We start from the raw sequence: 17,755 nt of genomic DNA on the forward strand, positions 1-17,755 counted from the left end.
GCTGTTAATGTCCATCATTTGAAAGCCTAGGAAAAATTCGACAAAGAAAATTCAGTTGTGACCATCTTCAGCGTGTCCAGCCGACCTGACTAGGTTGGTAACACTGGATGGTGCGCTCTGTCCATATCATGGAACATGGCCAGCTGGAACACCTAATGATGCATATGTTATACATTGCGTCCTGAACAAGTCTTTTGCTTGAATTCCGTAAATTTGTGTAAGTTGTGGTCACATTTTTACTCTATATTCTTTGCGAAACATAATAAAGTCTGATAACCGTCGAATTGCTGTGGAACAATACTCTTTTGACAGAACTCATACGAACACTTCAGCAACCATCAAACGATGGGTGCTCTGGGCATTATTAAGAAAATAAATACACGCAACTCCCTGGAAAAGATACCGGATGTAAAGATAGAGTTAAATCAGGCAATTCAGTACCTGTCGGCTATAAGCAAATATAAGCAACCATAGTCAAGAAATGTATCCATTCCTGTTAAGCTTTCTAAACGTCATGAAGTCGTTTAAATTATGTCACTGAATGCACCATAAGATCACAGACTAAAATAGACTTTTCTTTTAGTTATTTATTGATTCAGTGTCTTAATTACACTGCTGAGAGCTCCAAGACTTCCTCTCGAGGCTGGGCGCTGTCGAAATGATAGTGTCGCGAGATCTACAGTGCGTGGTTATTTGAAATCCTGGGGACAACACCAACAGCGGAATTGAAACGTTGGAAGAAAGTAAAATGAAAGACAGAATTCACCTAGCTTTCCGCCTTGATTTTCTTATATGTTTTATATTCCTGTTCAGTTTTTTCGTACAATTATCTTTTCTCCATGTATACAGTGCGGTCAGTAACAGTCTAAGAAACTTGTGAGGGTGTTGCAAGGTAGCCTGTGGAGAGAAATAATGGTTATGCAAAAATTGATAAGCTGCGCTTTTTCCAGTTTCATTAGCATTGAAATTAGCTGATGAGGCCGATCCGCGTGCAATTTCAAGCTTCCATCAGAGACGGTGCGGCCGAATCTGTTTGGCTTCCTAAAACGGAACATGGAATCGATACAAAAACTGGTCACGGGACTGTAGTCAGGAGCCAAAGTCTGAGCAGTGGAGTGCGCTGTCACTACGCTATGAAAATAACTGACACTAATTGTATCTGGCTGGCCACATCGATTTGCGACCGCTACGGCCTGATTGGCTAATTAACTGGGAAATAGCTCAAAGTATCGACATTTTTCTTAACAATCATTTCTGAGCAAAATCTGCCAAGCAACACGCTTACACGTTTTTCAGACTATTTCTTACCGCCTTGTATATTACGTGAAGATTACGTACAAACCTTTTTTGTGGTTCTAACCTCGAAGTTGACAGCCAGTGGAACTGGAGTGATACGTAAATGGAATGCTGATAGAGCAAATAATATTCATAGATTGAGCAACAACTATAAAATGAGCGACAGGTGAGATCCAGTGGATATTATACTGAAGTTGTTTTTTGGATGCCATACTCCTGTCAGAAAATGTTGAGTGGAATTTCCCATGTTAAGCTACATCACATAAGGCCGGGAATATTACTTTCATAACAAAACTTTATGATTATGTCTAAAACTTGTATAGCGGAGTTCCTGTTCTCTTTCGAAATACCACAATCTCAGAAGAACCTAACAAACAATTAAATCTCGTGTGCTTAACCTCTGTCTTCTAAAGCAATGAGGCAAATTTGAGAACTTAAGTATACGTTTAATAAAAAATATTAGCCGTTGCTAGCCATGAATTTCGTAGCTTATTCGCAAGAGTACACCACATTACAAAACACTTTTTTATGTTTTCTAGAGATGTTAAAAAATATTAATGCTGTAAAGCGTAATACTCGAACATTGCAGACTAATTTTAATATTAGTTTTGTAAACAAATTACAAGTAAATGTAAAAGTGAACAACAAAAGCTATGATGATACTACAGAAAAGAATTCTTTGTGAGAGACCGGGATTCGAACTCGTATATTCATATAATGGTTGAAATGGCTCTGAGCACTATGGGACTTAACATCTGAGGTCTTCAGTCCCTTAGAATTTAAAACTACTTGAAACTATCTAATCTAAGGACATCACACACATCCGTACTCGAGGCAGGGTTCGAACCTGCAACCGTAGTGGTCGCGCGGTTCCAGACTCAAGCGCCTAGAACCGCTCGGCGACAGCGGCCGGCCTCGTATATTCAATCGCTCACTTAGGCGCAGTCGTATGTCATACAGTTGACAGACTTCGATCGCTTGACAGAATAGTGAGGAAATGTAAACAGTGCAGGAAGGATGTTGCTTATAAAACACATGTGTGAACAATCATAGAATGTTGTTGTGGCCTCTGCGACCTGTACGAAATAGGACTAACAGGCGATATTGGCCGAATACGAAACAGGGCAGCAAGAATGGTCACAGGTTTGTCTGACCAATGGGAGAGCGCTACGAAATCGATATTGATTTGATCTCAAGGGCCGACATGGTTCATATGCTAACAATTTCTGCATAACATGTTAATGTACAAGGTGATCAAAAAGTCAGTATAAATTTGAAAAGTTAATAAATCACTGAATAATGTAGATAGAGAGGTAAAAATTGACACACATGCTTGGAAAGACGTGGGGTTTTATTAGAACCCAAAACATCAAAGTATTGCTAGATGCGTGAAAGATCTCTTGCGTGCGTCTTTTGGTGATGATCGTGTGCTCAGCCGCCACTTTCGTCATGCTTGGCCTCCCAGGTCCCCAGACCTCAGTCCGTGCGGTTATTGGCTTTGGGGTTACCTGAAGTCACAAGTGTATCGTGATCGAACGACATCTCTAGGGATGCTGAAAGACAACATCGGACGCCAATGCCTCACCATAACTCCGGACATGCTTTACAGTGCTGTTCACAACATTATTGCTCGGCTACAGCTATTGTTGAGGAATGATGGTGGGCATATTGATCATTTCCTGTAAAGAACATCTTCTTTGATTTATCTTACTTTGTTATGCTAATGTTTGCTATTCTGATCAAAATGGTTCAAATGGTTCTGAGAACTATGGGGCTTAAGTTCTGAGGTCGTCAGTCCGCTAGAACGTAAAACTACTTAAACCTAACTAACCTAAGGACATCAGACACATCCATGCCCGAGGCAGGATTCGAACCTGCGACCGTAGCAGTCTCGCGGTTCCAGACAGTAGCACCTAGAATCTCTTGGCCACCTCGGCCGGCTATTCTCATCAGATGAAGTGCCATCTCTCGGACATTTTTTTATCTTTTGTATTTTTCTTTTTTTCTTTTTGTTTCTAATAAAACCCCATGTCATTCCAAGCATCTGTGTCTCTATCTACATTATTCCGTGATTTATTCAGTTTTCAGATTTATACTGACTTTTTGATCACCCGGTACATGTCCTATTAATATGAACGTCATATTTGTAGCCGTTCAATGTGTTATGTTTTTTTTCTGAACATGAATGTACATTCGTAACGAACAAAGTTACAAGAGGGGGGGTCAAGCTGTTTAACGCTTCCCTGGTAGCTAAACAAGAAATGGTTGGCTGGCCGCAGTGGTCGTGCGGTTCTAGGCGCTTCAGTCCGGAACCGTGTGACTGCTACGGTCGCAGGTTCGAATCCTGCCTCGGGCACGGATGTGTGTGATGTCATTAGGTTAGTTAGGTTTGAGTAGTTCTAAGTTCTAGGGGACTGATGACCTCCGATGTTAAGTCCCATAGTGCTCAGAGCCAAGAAATGGTTGACTCTATTTTCTTCCTTCTGTACAAAGAGTTATTTGGGACGGTCAAGACAAATGGGAATCCTGTGTAAATGGAAGAGCAGAGGAGAAAGACCGTCGGCGGCAAAGTGTTTCCGGCAGCGGCGCGCACGCACCTGGTAGCAGGTCATGAAGCGCTTGAGCTGCCAGGGCGTCCAGGCGGACATGTGCGCCATGGTCATGCCCTGCATGTCCTGGATGGTGACCTCCCCGCAGACGACGGCCGCGTCGTCCTCCCTCAGCGTGGCGTCCGCTCCCATCATGTTCAGCTTGATGCTCTCGTGCAGCGGCACCGAGTTGGGCGGCAGCACCGTGCGCAGGATCGTCACGCGCCGGCCCTCGTCGTCCAGCTGCGGCAGCACCACCACGCTCCTGAGGATGGAAAACGCAGATTCGCAACGTCATGCTATGAGGGCTACTTTTGTTTTCAATCTGCGTGTCAGTCATTTGATTTATGTGTTCATGAGACCCAGAAAATATTAGATACAGGCTCTGCGACGTGCATGGCGTCGTCGCTGGCGGCGCAGTGTACCTGTCTATCGCAGCTTGAAGGCTATTGATATTGACCTTGCTGCTCAATTTAATAAGCAGCAGTTAATTGGAGGCCCGAATGTGTTTCGTGGAGTGCATCTGAACTTTACCTGTGATGTACAGGCAGTGTTTGGAGGTAGTACTTGGCTCACACTTGCTGTGGTGTGGGGTAATCAAGCAGATTATGGTGGCCTTGAAGCTTTTCCTAATGCTAATATTCTCACTTGGAAGACATGGAGTATTTCGGAGACTACAGGACTCTTGACTAAACAGCCTTATGGTACTCTAGTTCCAAGCATGCCATTTGTTTTGAGTACTAGGAAGAAGAATAACTGTAAGACGGCAGAGTTGTGTGGGGAGTGCGGGGAGAGAGGAGGAAGCAAGCATTGGCCGGCGAGGGCAGAGAATCCGTTGGGGGGGGGGGGGGGAGGGGGGTACAAGGCACGCCTACCAGTTGCACTGCTGGCACTACAAATTGCGCGCCATGCTTACACAAAAGCAGACGAAAGGCTTGGAAGTTTGTCTACTATGCGCTTGCAAACCATTTATCCGATTGCAATGAAACTTTGGTGAGTTGTTCTCCGAACACCCGAAGAGAGTAATGAAAAATGTTTCAACAGTTATGTCACTGTACTATGCGTAGCGCAATTTGTTAGCTAAATGCTTGTCACGCAGTGCACGCAGGTTCGATTCCCACTGCTCCCAATTTTTTTTTCTTCATTTCATTCCCCGCAATGTTAAACTATTAATTATCAAATTTAAATATGCTTAAACAGGTCGTATAGTATAACGTAACTGTCAATCTCTATACATAAAAATGAATGAATGTATGTATGCCTGCCCTCTGTGCGTTCCCAAACTATTCATCCGATTACGATGAAATTTTGGTGTTTGTTCTCAGTACGCCCACGAAGGTTCCTAGCCGAAAAAAAAATACGACAAATTCTTGAGGAGATATGACGTGATAAACAATGAGATGCCACCGCAGGAAAATACCCAGATTTATGCATCCACTGTTTGATAATGAGAGTACTTAGCGACTAGCAACAAACGTTACATACAGTTACAAACCATTACGAGAATTTTTCTCGCTGACATCCCCCACAAAATAAGGAAAACTGGTTGTCGCTTACAACATTTTCTCAGTACATACCGGAAAACTGCCGCTGTAGGCATGACGTTTTAATGTATTATTTCGTTACTATTAACTCTAATCGCAACATATTACGCATTCAGTATCCACATATACCAGTAAATGATCCGGCAAATTTATGTCTCTTTAGGACATATAATTCAGGAGATATGACATGGTAAACATCGAGATGCGTGAAAAAGTGCAGCGTCAGGCATGACGTTTTGTTCTATTCGCAACACGTTTCGCAAACGTGTTAAAAAAAGTATTTGTAAATATGATGAAGTAATTATTTCTGCTCCCTTTCCCTTTCGCAGTATTCAATCACACGCAATATAATTTTGCGAGCATCGCTACGTAATACTGGCTTCCTTCTAACTGTAGGCCTACCGGTAGGGGTTGTCGGCGACTCCCGAGATGGGCCACCAACTGCCTCTTCACTCATTTTGATAATGTTTAGCACAACTGCACAGTAAAAACACGCAGAACAGTACAGCGCGAATCAATAACGAAGCAGACTACAATGGCTACCTTGTACAACACAGTCAGCCACGTAATGTTGGCAGCAGTCGAAACTGCGTGCCTACCGAAGCCTCCCGACGTTTACCGACTTCTGCCGATTCAGGACTAGGGTGAGGTCTGCCATCTAAAAGTGTACACACTGTACATGCCATTTTCCTTTACTTCCGGAAGGCGTTCGATATAGTTCCGCACTGTCTCCTGATAAAGTAAGAGCCTACGGAATATCAGACCAGATGTGTGGCTAGATTTAAGAGTTTTTAGCAAACAGAACGCAGCATGTTGTTCCCAACGGAGACACGTCTACAGACGTCGAAAGTAAAGTTCTATGTACTGACTTGGCAGAAAATCGTAAGAAATTTTGGTCTTATGTCAAAGCGGTAGGTGGATCAAAACCAAATGTCCAGACACTCTGTGACCAAAATGGTACTGAAAGGGATGACAGACTAAAGGCCGAAATACTAAATGTCTTTTTCCAAAGCTGTTTCACAGAGGAAGACTACACTGTAGTTACTTCTCTAGATTGTCGCACAGATGACAAAGTGGTAGATATCGAAATAGACGACAGAGGGATAGAGAAACAATTAAAATCGCTCAAAAGAGGAAAGGCCGCTGCACCTGATGGGATACCAGTTCGATTTTACACAGAGTACTGGTCCCCTTTCTTGCAGCGGTGTACCGTAGGTCTGTAGAAGAGCGTAGCGTTCCAATGGGTTGGAAAAGGGCGCAGGTCATCCCCGTTTTCGTGAAGGGACGTCGAACAGATGTGCAGAACTATACACCCATATCTCTAACGTCCATCAGTTGTAGAATTTTGGAACACGTATTATGTTCCTGTATAATAACTTTCCTGGAGACTAGAAATCTACTCTGTAGGAATCAGCATAGGTTTCGAAGAAGTCAGTCGTGTGAAACCCAGATCCCGCTATTCGTCCACGAGACTCAGAGGGCCATAGACACGGGTTCACAGGTAGATGCCGTGTTTCTTGACTTCCACAAGGCGTTCGATACAGTTCCCCACACTTGTTTAATGAACAAAGTAAGAGCACATGGACTATCAGACCAATTGTGTGATTGGATTGAAGAGTTCCTAGATAACAGAACGCAGCATGTCATTCTCAATGGACAGAAGTCTTCCGAAGTAAGGGTGATTTCAGGTGTGCCGCAGGGGAATGCCGTAGCACCGTTGCTATTCACAATATAGATAAATGACCTTATGGATGACATTGGAAGTTCACTGAGGCTCTTAGCAGATGATGCTGTGGCATATCGAGAGGATGTAACAATGGAAAATTGTACTGAAATGCAGGAGGATCTGCAGCGAACTGACGCATGGTGGAGGGAATGGCAATTGAATCACAGTGTACACAAGTGTAATGTTCTGCGAATACACAGAAAGAAAGATCCCTTATCATTTAGCTACAATATAGCAGGTCAGCAACTGGAAGCAGTTAATTCCATAAATTATCAGGAAGTAGGCATTAGGAGTGATTTAAAATGGAATGATCATGTAAAGTTGAACGTCGGTAAAGCAGATGCCAGACAGATTCATTGGAAGAATCCTAAGGAAATGCAATCCGAAAACAAAGGAAGTAGGTCACAGTACGCTTGTTCGCCCACTGCTTGAATACTGCTCAACAGTGTGGGATCTGTACCAGATAGGTTTGATAGAAGAGGTAGAGAAGATCCAACGGAGAGCAGCGCGCTTCGTTACCATTTAGTAATCGCGAAAGCGTTACGGAGACGATAGATAAACTCCAGTGGAAGACTCTGCAGGAGAGACACTCAGTAGCTTGGTGTGGGCCTTTGTTGAAGTTTCGAGAACATACCTTCACCGTGGAGTCAAGCAGTATATTGCTCCCTCCTCCGTATATCTCGCGAAGAGACCATGAGGATAAAATGAGAGAGATTAGAGCCCACACAGAAGCATACCGACAATCCTTCTTTCCACGTACAATACGAGACTGGAGTAGAAGGGAGAACCGATAGAGGTACTCAAGGTACCCTCCGCCACGCACCGTCATGTGGCTTGCAGACTATGGATGTAGATGTAGACGTTAAAGTAACCTCGGGCGTGCCACAGGGGAGTGTTGTGGGAGCATTGCTTTTCACAATATGTATAAATCACCTAGTAGATAGTGTAGGAAGTTCCATTCGGCTTTTAACAATTGATACTGTAGTATACAGAGAAGTTGCAGCATTAGAAAATTGCAGCGAAATGCAGGAAGATCTGCAGCGGATAGGGACTTGGTGCAGGGAGTGGCAACTCACCCTTAACATAGACAAATGTAATGTATTGCGAATACATAGAAAGAAGGATCCTTCATTGTATGATTATATGATAGCGGAACAAACACTAGTAGCAGTTACTTCTGTAAAATATCTGGTAGTATGGGTACGGAACGATTTGAAGTGGAATGATCATATAAAATTAATTGTTGGTAAGGCGGGTGCCAGGTTGAGATTCATTGGGAGAGTCCTTAGAACATGTAGTCCATCTACAAAGGAGGTGGCTTACAAAACACTCGTTCGACCTATACTTGTGTATTGCTCATCAGTGTGGGATCTGTACCAGGTCGGGGTGTCAGAGGAGACAGAGAAGATCCAAAGAAGAGCGGCTCGTTTCGTCACAGGGTTATTTGGTAGGCGTGATAGCGTTACGGATATGTTTAGCAAACTCAAGTGGCAGACACTCCAAGATAGGCGCTCTGCATCGCGGTGTAGCTTGCTGTCCAGGTTTCGAAAGGGTCCGTTTCTGGATGTTGTATCGAATATATTGATTGCCCCTACTTATACCTCCCGAGGAGATCACGAATGTAAAATTAAAGAGATTCGAGCGCGCGCGGATGCTTTCCGGCAGTCGTTCTTCCCGCGAACCACACGCGACTGGAACAGGAAAGGGAGGTAATGACAGTGGCTCGTAAAGTGTCATCTGCCACACACCATTGGCTGGGTTGCGGAGTATAAATGTAGATGTAGATGCAGTCGCAAAATGGAAGCTACAGTGGAAATTAAAAATGTTTTGACTGTAGCATTTTGCTGTAAGGCAGCCAAGGCCAAATTGCTGCTAGAAAGATTTCAAGAAATTATATGTCTCCGCTGTTTATCGGGGCTTAGAAGCAGGACGCATCACTGAAGAAGGTTCTACTTAGTAAAATTCCAGGCCAAATACGTGTCTAGAAACGCCCCGGAGAATGGTGGGATATCAATCTGACCTGCTATACTGTCCGACAACCTGAAATGATGATCTCGGTCGCCATTTATTTTCATAGTAGGATCCCCAATGGCTACTATCCGCGGCACCATTACAGGACAGCGACATGTCGACGATATTGAGGCTCCCCATTTTGCTGCCCGTCGTGGCAAGCCATCCTGGGCTCGCATTTCAGCAACTTAATGCCCGATCGCCCAGCGCAAGAATTTCTACTGATTGTCTCAGTGTTAGCAGGACCCTGTCTTCAGCGGCAGGGTTACCGCATCTCTCCCTAACTTGAAAAAGTTTACTGCATTATGTGCACGGCCTTCCAACCATCTCGGGATTTTGACGGGCCAGATGGGCAGAATTTGGCGAAGTGTCCCTCAGGAGGACATCTATGAGTCAATTCCAAGCCGAATAACTGTTTGCAACAGGGCCAGATGTGGACAAACCCATTATTGACTTCCTGAATTCCAATCAAGAGCAACTGCCAAGATAAGAAACATAGAAGTAGATATACTCTATGTAACAAAGCAGCTTAAGTCACTTAATAAAGGCAAGGCCTCCGGTCCAGAATGTATACCAGTCAGGTTCCTTTCAGAGTATGCTGATAAAATAGCTCCATGTTTAGCAATTATATACAACCACTCACTCACAGAAAGATCTGTACCTAAAGACTGGAAAATTACTCAAGTCACAACCAATACCCAAAAAGGGAAGTAGGATTAATCCGCTGAATTACAGGTCTATATCACTGACGTGGATTTGCAGTAGGATTTTAGACATATACTTATTCGAACATTATGGTCCGTCCGCGGTAGCTGAGTGGTCAGCGCGACAGGATGTCAATCCTAAGGGCCTGGGCTCGATTCCCGGCTGGGTCGGAGATTTTCTCCGCTCAGGGACTGGGTGTTGTGTTGTGCTAATCATCATCATTTCATCCCCATCGACGCGCAAGTCGCCGACGTGGTGTCAAATCGAAAGACTTGCACCAGGCGAACGGTCTACCCGACCGGAGGTCCTCGTCACACCACATCATCAACATCGAACATTATGAACTACCTCGAAGAAAATTATTTATTGACATGTAGTGAACAGGGATTCAGAAAATATTCTTCTTGTGAAACACAACTAGCTCTTTATACTCATGAAATAATAAGTGCTATCGACAAGGCATGTCAAACTGATAGCTCATTTTTAGATTTCCAGAAGGTTTTCGATACCGTTCCTCACAAGCGTCTTCTACACAAATTGCGTGCCTACGGAGTATCGCCTCAGTTGTGCGACTCGATCGATTCGTGATTTCTTGTCAGAAAGGTAACAGTTCGTAGTAATAGACGGAAAGTCATCGAGTAAAACAGAATTAATATCCAGCGTTCCCCAAGAAAGTGTTATAGGTCCTCTATTGTTGCTGATCTATATTAACGACATAGGAGACAATCTGAGTAGCCGTCGGAGATGGTTTGCAGATGATGCTGTCCTTTAACGTCTTGTAAAGTCATCAGATGATCAAAACGACTTGCAAAATGATTTAGATAAGATATCTGTATGGTGCGAAAAGTGGCAATTGACCATCAATAAAGAAAAGTGCGGAGTTATTCACCTGAGTACTAAAGGAAATCAGCTAAATTTCGATTACGCGATAAGTTCCACATATCTGAGAGTTGTAAATTCAACTAAATACATAGGGATTACAATTACAAATAACTTAAATAGGAACGATCACATAGATAATATTGTGGGTAGAGTAAACCAAAGACTGCGATTCATTGGCAGAACAGTTAGAAGATGCAACAGGTCAACCAAAAGGACTGCTTACACTACGCTAGCCCGCCATATTCTGGAGTATTGCTGTACGGTGTGGGATCCGCATCAGGTGGGACTGACGGATGACATCGAAAAAGTACAAAGAACGGCAGCTCGTTTTGTATTATCGCAAGATAGGGGAGATAGTGTCACAGACATGATACGTGAATTGGAGTGGCAATAATTAAAACAAAGGCGTTCATCCTTGCGACGGGGTACCCTCATGAAATTTCAATCACCAGTTTTCTCCTCCGATTGGGAAAACATTCTGTTGGCACCCACCTACATAGGAAGAAGTGATCATCACGATAAAATAAGAGAAATCAGGGCTCGCACAGAAAAATTTAAGTGCTCGTTTTTCCCACGTGCCATTCGAAAGTGGAATGGTAGAGAGACTGTATGAAGGTGGCTCATTGAACCCTCTGCCAAAAATTTATTGTGAATAGCAAAGTAATCAGGTTGATGTAGGTGCAGACGTCAATCCCTGTAGCTCTTCCTCTTGAAAAGTCATCCAATTTTCCTGAATCTGAAATCATCTGATTGTATGTAAATGTACATCACATCTCTCGATTTCCACCCCGTTCGAAAAAATACTTCGTGGTGGTTCTCTTTTTTTTTTGTCTCAGATTGCACGAGGTGCGATAAAAAAAGTAACGGAAACTTTTCAATTTCGCGGGCTTCATATATCCGACTTTCAAAACTTTTTTTATCTCGTTGGTACACACGTTCTTGGTGTACGTTTATATTTTCAGAAGTTTTGAATGTTTAGTCAACTGCTGACAGTCGAAAAGGCTATACATGTTTTCCAGCGCTCGGGGAATTTTTACTTACGGAAAAGATGGATGAAAGAATTTGCATTAAATTTTGCTTGAAAAGTGGAATGAAGTGCAGCATCACATTCGAAATGTTGACTGTGGCTTTTGGGGAATCTAATATGAGTAAGACATGAATTAACGAGTGGCATAAGCTTTCGAAGAAGATTGAGAAGTCGTTGAAGACGATGACCGCCCAGCACGCTCCAGTACAACAATTACTCTCAACAATGTGGAAGAAGTAATGATAATGTCAAATTTCCATCAGAGAGATTGCGGATGATGTCGACATATTCTGTGGCTCCAGCCAAGCAATTTGTCACGATCTTCTTAAACTGTTAAATATCGACCAAAAACAACGTCGCACAGACATCGCTCACGAATTGCTGAACGAAGTCGATGACGATCCAGAACTTCTAAAGAAGGTTATAACACGTGACGAAACATTGGTGTGTGGGTATGGCGTCGAAGCCAAGGGCCAATGCCCCAATGGAAACTGCCTGAAGAGCCAAGATCGAAAGAGTTCGACAAGTTCGATCACATGTGAAGGTTCGTTGTATTGCTTTCTTCGATTACAGTGGGCGTGAGTTCCTGTCTCATGGTCAGTAACGAGTACTACGCGGAAGTTATACGCCACTTGCCTGAAGCAATCCGAATAAAAAAAATCAGAATTGTGGCATTACCAGTCGTGGAAACTGCAACACGATAACGCACCCGTTCACAACTCAGTGGTTCTTCGTGATTTTTTGGCAAAAAAACAAAACCGTTACGATGCCTCAGCGACCATATTCGTCGGACAGGGCCGCCGGCAACTTCTTTCTGCTAATGAGGTCGAAGAGAACGATGAAAGGACGACATCTTGCCACCACTGATGAGATGGAAACAGAATCTCTGAAGGATCTGAACACCATAAGGAAAAGTGAGCTCTAGAAAAGTTTCCAAGATTGGAAAAAGGGCTGCCGCAAGTATATGATATCTGAGGTGGATTAATTTGAGGGGGCGAAGATGATGTTGATGAATACATGAAGATACTATAAGGAAAACAAAAATTCTCGTTATTTTATTGTCACACCTCGTATTTATTAGGTTATACTTTGGAAATAATTATGATATCCGACAACTGATACATCAAAATGATTCAAATGGCTCTGAGCACTATGGGACTTAACATTTATGGTCATCAGTCCCCTAGAACTTAGAACTACTTAAACCTAGCTAACTGAAGGACATCACACAACACCCAGCCATCACGAGGCAGAGAAAATCCCTGACCTCGCCGGGAATCGAACCCGGGAACCCGGGCGTGGGAAGCGAGAACGCTACCGCACGACCACGAGATGCGGGCAACTGATACATCAAACTCGATAGAGGTCGCGCAGGGAGCTTACATGTATAATTATCTCTTTTAGTGGTCCCGTGTCGACAGTCCAGTATAATGTAGCATGTTGTTATGTTACCTCCTCCACCTGCTGTTAGCTATGCTTGTACCAGGTGGTCGGCGTAGTGTTCCAGGTTGCTCGTTCTACTGCAGAATGTATCTTTTAGTGTTAGGTGGGAGACTAAAATTTTCAGTCTTGACACATGGACGCCACTGCCACTTTGTGAGAATTAGTTACAAGGAATGTTGGTGACGCTCCCTTGTGAGTTACATATCATACATTATGTGTATGTTTTAGCAGCTTTTTGCCCAATTCGTGTCTTGTTGAAGTACAGATCATCTGAAGATGTTCGTTTGGGAGAAAACCGGTTGTGGTGTAATAAACGGACCTGAGACACCACTGTAGCGTAAAGAAGTGATGGGTAAAGTGTGCTACACGCAACGCAGTTATCCACGCTTCTCTCTCTCTCTCTCTCTCTCTCTCTCTCTCTCTCTCTCTCTCCCTCTCTGTCAGTGTGTCTACCCACCTGCTCTTACTCATAAGGTTTCGTTCATTCATGTAAGACTCGTGCTGTGTGTATTACGTTACTGCTGAAATGGTGTGTATTTGAGTCATGTTCAAGCAAAGGAAAAATCTTACCATCTGATGCCACGATATGGTGAGCAATAGGATGAGCTGCCTAATTAAATAGCTTTTCCCTCTTGACGTTAATTGGCAGCTTTCCATCGCGAATATGGCAGTGAAACAGTGACACTCCACTGGGGAAGGTACTGACATTTTAAATTAAAACTTACATCTTGGTAAGCGCGGAGCCATTTTCTATTTCCTGAGTCTTACATTAAATTATGTTTCCGGATCTGAGGAAACGACAATGCCCACGTTGTCAGCATACTTTAGTATAAACAAATTTTGTCTAATTAGATGCCTGTGATACAACTCTTACTGCAAAGACTGGAGCGCAACTTCGCCTTACCCGGAGGTGAGTATCTTCTGTGCCGTCGGCGAGAAGGGGTCTCTGTTGGTGAAGATCTCTGGTAGAGCAGAACGCAGGGTGTAGTACATGTCCAGCTTCTGCTTGGTCTTCTCCAGCGAGAACTTGCAGCCCCGCAGAAACGTCAGGATCCACTGGTCGTCTGTAAAAACACACGCTGATGCAGGTGACACGAGGACGAAAGCTGTGTGCCACTAGCAAGGTCGAGTCGAGGGCAGCTGTCCGATATAAGAAGACGAAAGAAATATTGCAACTTGACTATTTGATACATATCGGTCTTAAAACTAACCCTTTCGTTACGGCAGTCTGCTGCCCTGTAGTGGCGCCACTGATCGGTGCAGCGTGCCGCGAACTGTGCACATTTCACGTTAGCTGATGTTCACGTTACCTTATTTAAGTGTTACATAACAATATATTTGTAGATTTTACAAGTATTATAAATAAAAATGCAATTTAGGATCATTCAAAATATTCTTAATAACGTAATTCAGTATGACAAATTTGAAACCAAGGGTCAAAACCCAAACTCACATTACAATTTTTACACTTACACTTAGATGCTCGTCTTCTGTCGTTTGCACTGCGAACAACACACCTTGTATTTCGGTTTTTTCCTGCCGATTTGCAAACCGAAGGAAAATGTCTTTCTGTTAATCTCAGTGGATCATTATTGATTGTTGAATGTTGACGTTTTATACTTCGATGGTACGTTTCCAGTATTTCCCTAATTAACTAGAACTGAAATTTTCCCACGGATACCGGTTCTTTCCTCTTGTGTTTATAAAGGCAATAGGCATTCCGCACACAAATGTCCAACAAGTGATTTGCGTGTTGACTCCACAGTGCTCATAGTCATGTCAGTTTTATCAACTGCACCCACTGAATTATTATAATCCAATGCGCAAACAGGTTTTTGGACAAGTTTTTTTACCACCGTGCTTTATACTGTATCAAATTGATCCGAGTGCATGGTAGAAAGCATTTAGACTTCTTTTTTATCTATCCACTTTATGGGTATTAGATTTTTGCATGATCGAGAGGTTGCCTGTCCTGTTTTTAATCGTTCATCAATTTTAGGCATTCTTTTTCTTCTCTTTCTCACAATCCCGCACGCATTTATGCAGTTATTGTGTAGCTTTCTATATAAAGCTGGACTGGAATACCAATTATCTACGTATGGCCCTTTCCTAAATAGAGCTTCGTAAGTGCTTCAACTATTGCTCCCGACTTTCCAATATTCTTATTTTTGGTATCCACCAGGGTAGATGATCCGACATAAACAATTAAATCTTGTACAAGCCCTGTCCCACAGTCACAGAGAACAATCTGTTTCTTTTTGACGGGATGTATTGCTGGAAAGACAGCCGACCTTTATACAACAGTAAATTTTCGTCTATGCACAGCTTTTGGAGTGATTGAAATGATTGACTAAATTTTTTCCGTAATAAATCAGTGACGTCCCGTATTTTTTACAAACGATCATTGGTAGAACAAGCATCTTGGCTGAAATGTAGCATTCGTAATAATGTGAAATAGCAGTCTCTACCCTTACGTCTCCAAAAATATCGCTACCCAGAAGCTTCTCTTTCCTCCAATACCCTACTAAAGACAATTTCTTATTGCGCATCATTAAAAATGATACGACGAAAAAGTGTAGTTCGGCTACTCCAGTTTCTTCTGAATTGTTTATGTTACCTTTCCGAGACCAATACTGATTTTCTTCACTTGCATTTAACTCTACGAGATTTTCAGAGACGAAAAGCTGAAAGTAATCCGAGATTTTCGCTGATCTAGTTATGTTTACTTTAATCCCTAAACTTTCTGACGCAAAGTTATGTACTTTAGGTACGAATATTTTTGACCTCATATTTAAAGGTCACTGTTAATAGGTTCAATATTCTCCGCTTCTGATTCTGATGTACTACAAACAGCTCTTCTTTTCTTTGTTTTTGTAGCTGATGTAACAATATGTTGATTTTTATTACCTGAATCATTTTCTGATTCAGTGACATAATTCTATTTGAACTCATCTGTGGCATTCTGAAAGGCAGGTAAAATATTTTATAAAACAAACTAAACATAGCTACAAATACAATTTTCAAGTGAATGATCCCAACCAAACATGTTGTATGCAACATAAGATTGCGCATAATTCTTATATACTGTCTGATTTTGTGCTTCAAATATACTCTCCCATCGTTCTCCTGATAGTCAATCGTTTTCGGTTTGGTGCTCATACGCGTGATTTCATGTGGCCTTTGTAGTTTCCATAAATATAAGTTTTACTTTTAATAGATTTGTATTCGATATCTTGTCCATTTGACGCCCATTATCTACCATTTATCCACCATGGAAATGAGCTGCTACTGTGTAGCTCAATTTCGATCTCCTTATAACTGATTATCAGTTTCCTGTAGGTGATATAATCAGTAAAAGAATTTAACACTGCTCCCTTAATTGTAGAGTTGACAGTCTGTGTGTACTAACAAAATCTGCAATGCTGCAACGGTTAGTTTATGCTGACCAGTAACGAAGTTATTTCTTGAAGCACGCTCAAAGAGACCTCGTTAACAGCTGTATGTGTCAAGAATTTTCTCGTGTTATTGTTGCACTGTTTAAAAAAACTTGTTAACTTTCTAAATTAAAATCATTAAATAAGTTTGGTATGACAAACGTTATGCTTCTGTAGACATAGTGGTGTCGAAAGTGAACGTCAGAAATGGCCACTGTGGGCTGTGGCTACTTCAATGAGATTTGCTAGTATTGTGTGCCTTCCGAAGGTGCATTTAGATTTGCGCGCCTTTAGCCTAATGGCCGTGCGCATGCGTTTGTCTCACATACAAGAAAAAGCATCACTTCTGGGGACAATTACCCCGGTTGAAGCTCAGTTTCAGGGTATCTGCTGCATGAAAATCCCAGAAGTTTTCCTGGCTCTGATGAACTTCTTGGAGTACTGCATTAAGCTTAATCTATGAGCACATAAATTTTGTTTCTCTGAAAATCGAATCGCTCGTTTGATGATGAACGTTTACAATTAACAGCCCAACAAAATAAGAATACGATTTTATTTATGAATATCCTAAGACTGTAGAGCTGTATGGAACAGAAACACTGAGAGGACTACACAAGCCTGTTTAGTCAAATTTTTGAGTTTCTGTTTTGTTTACCTTCAGCCTCCAAACTCTGGAGAAGAATGGTTTGCTGTCATACGAGACAGTGAATAGAGATGGAATTTCTCACCTAGTTTGGGGACTTTGGATAGCAAACATATTGTTTTACAGTGGCTGTACGTCAGAGGACGCAGTTATTGAAATTATACATACGATTTCAATGTTATTTTATTTTTCGAATTGCAACGCAAGCTATATGTGGATACTTTTCTTCTTCAGCATGTAATCGACACCAGCACAAACGAAAGCTTCTTATTTTGCTTAAGTTTTGTTTGTTGCTTCCAGGTTATGCTTATTTGTCAGGAACTTAGTCATTTCGTCACACTCTCTTTTCATAATCCGCCAATAACTAACCATAAACAAGGAAATACACGATAATGCTCATCAATTTCCATGCGTTCATTGTTAGATCCCGATGTTAAGACAAGGAAAACTTGAAAGC

At 42.3% G+C, this 17,755-nt stretch overlaps 1 protein-coding gene across 1 annotated transcript in view; it reads right to left on the reverse strand.

Annotated features, from left to right (window-relative positions):
- Window positions 1–17,755, reverse strand: part of LOC126284951 (alpha-tocopherol transfer protein-like) — an 83,360-nt gene that overhangs the window by 19,448 nt on the left and 46,157 nt on the right. Inside the window, exons 3-4 of the mRNA XM_049984225.1 lie at window positions 14,126–14,285; window positions 3,894–4,149 (exon numbers count right to left, since the gene is read on the reverse strand). Coding sequence (XP_049840182.1) covers window positions 3,894–4,149; window positions 14,126–14,285 — 416 coding nt within the window. The remainder of the gene's footprint in view (window positions 1–3,893; window positions 4,150–14,125; window positions 14,286–17,755) is intronic.

This window comes from Schistocerca gregaria, chromosome 8 (assembly GCF_023897955.1).
Source record: "Schistocerca gregaria isolate iqSchGreg1 chromosome 8, iqSchGreg1.2, whole genome shotgun sequence".
Taxonomy (NCBI): Eukaryota; Metazoa; Arthropoda; class Insecta; order Orthoptera; family Acrididae; genus Schistocerca; species Schistocerca gregaria.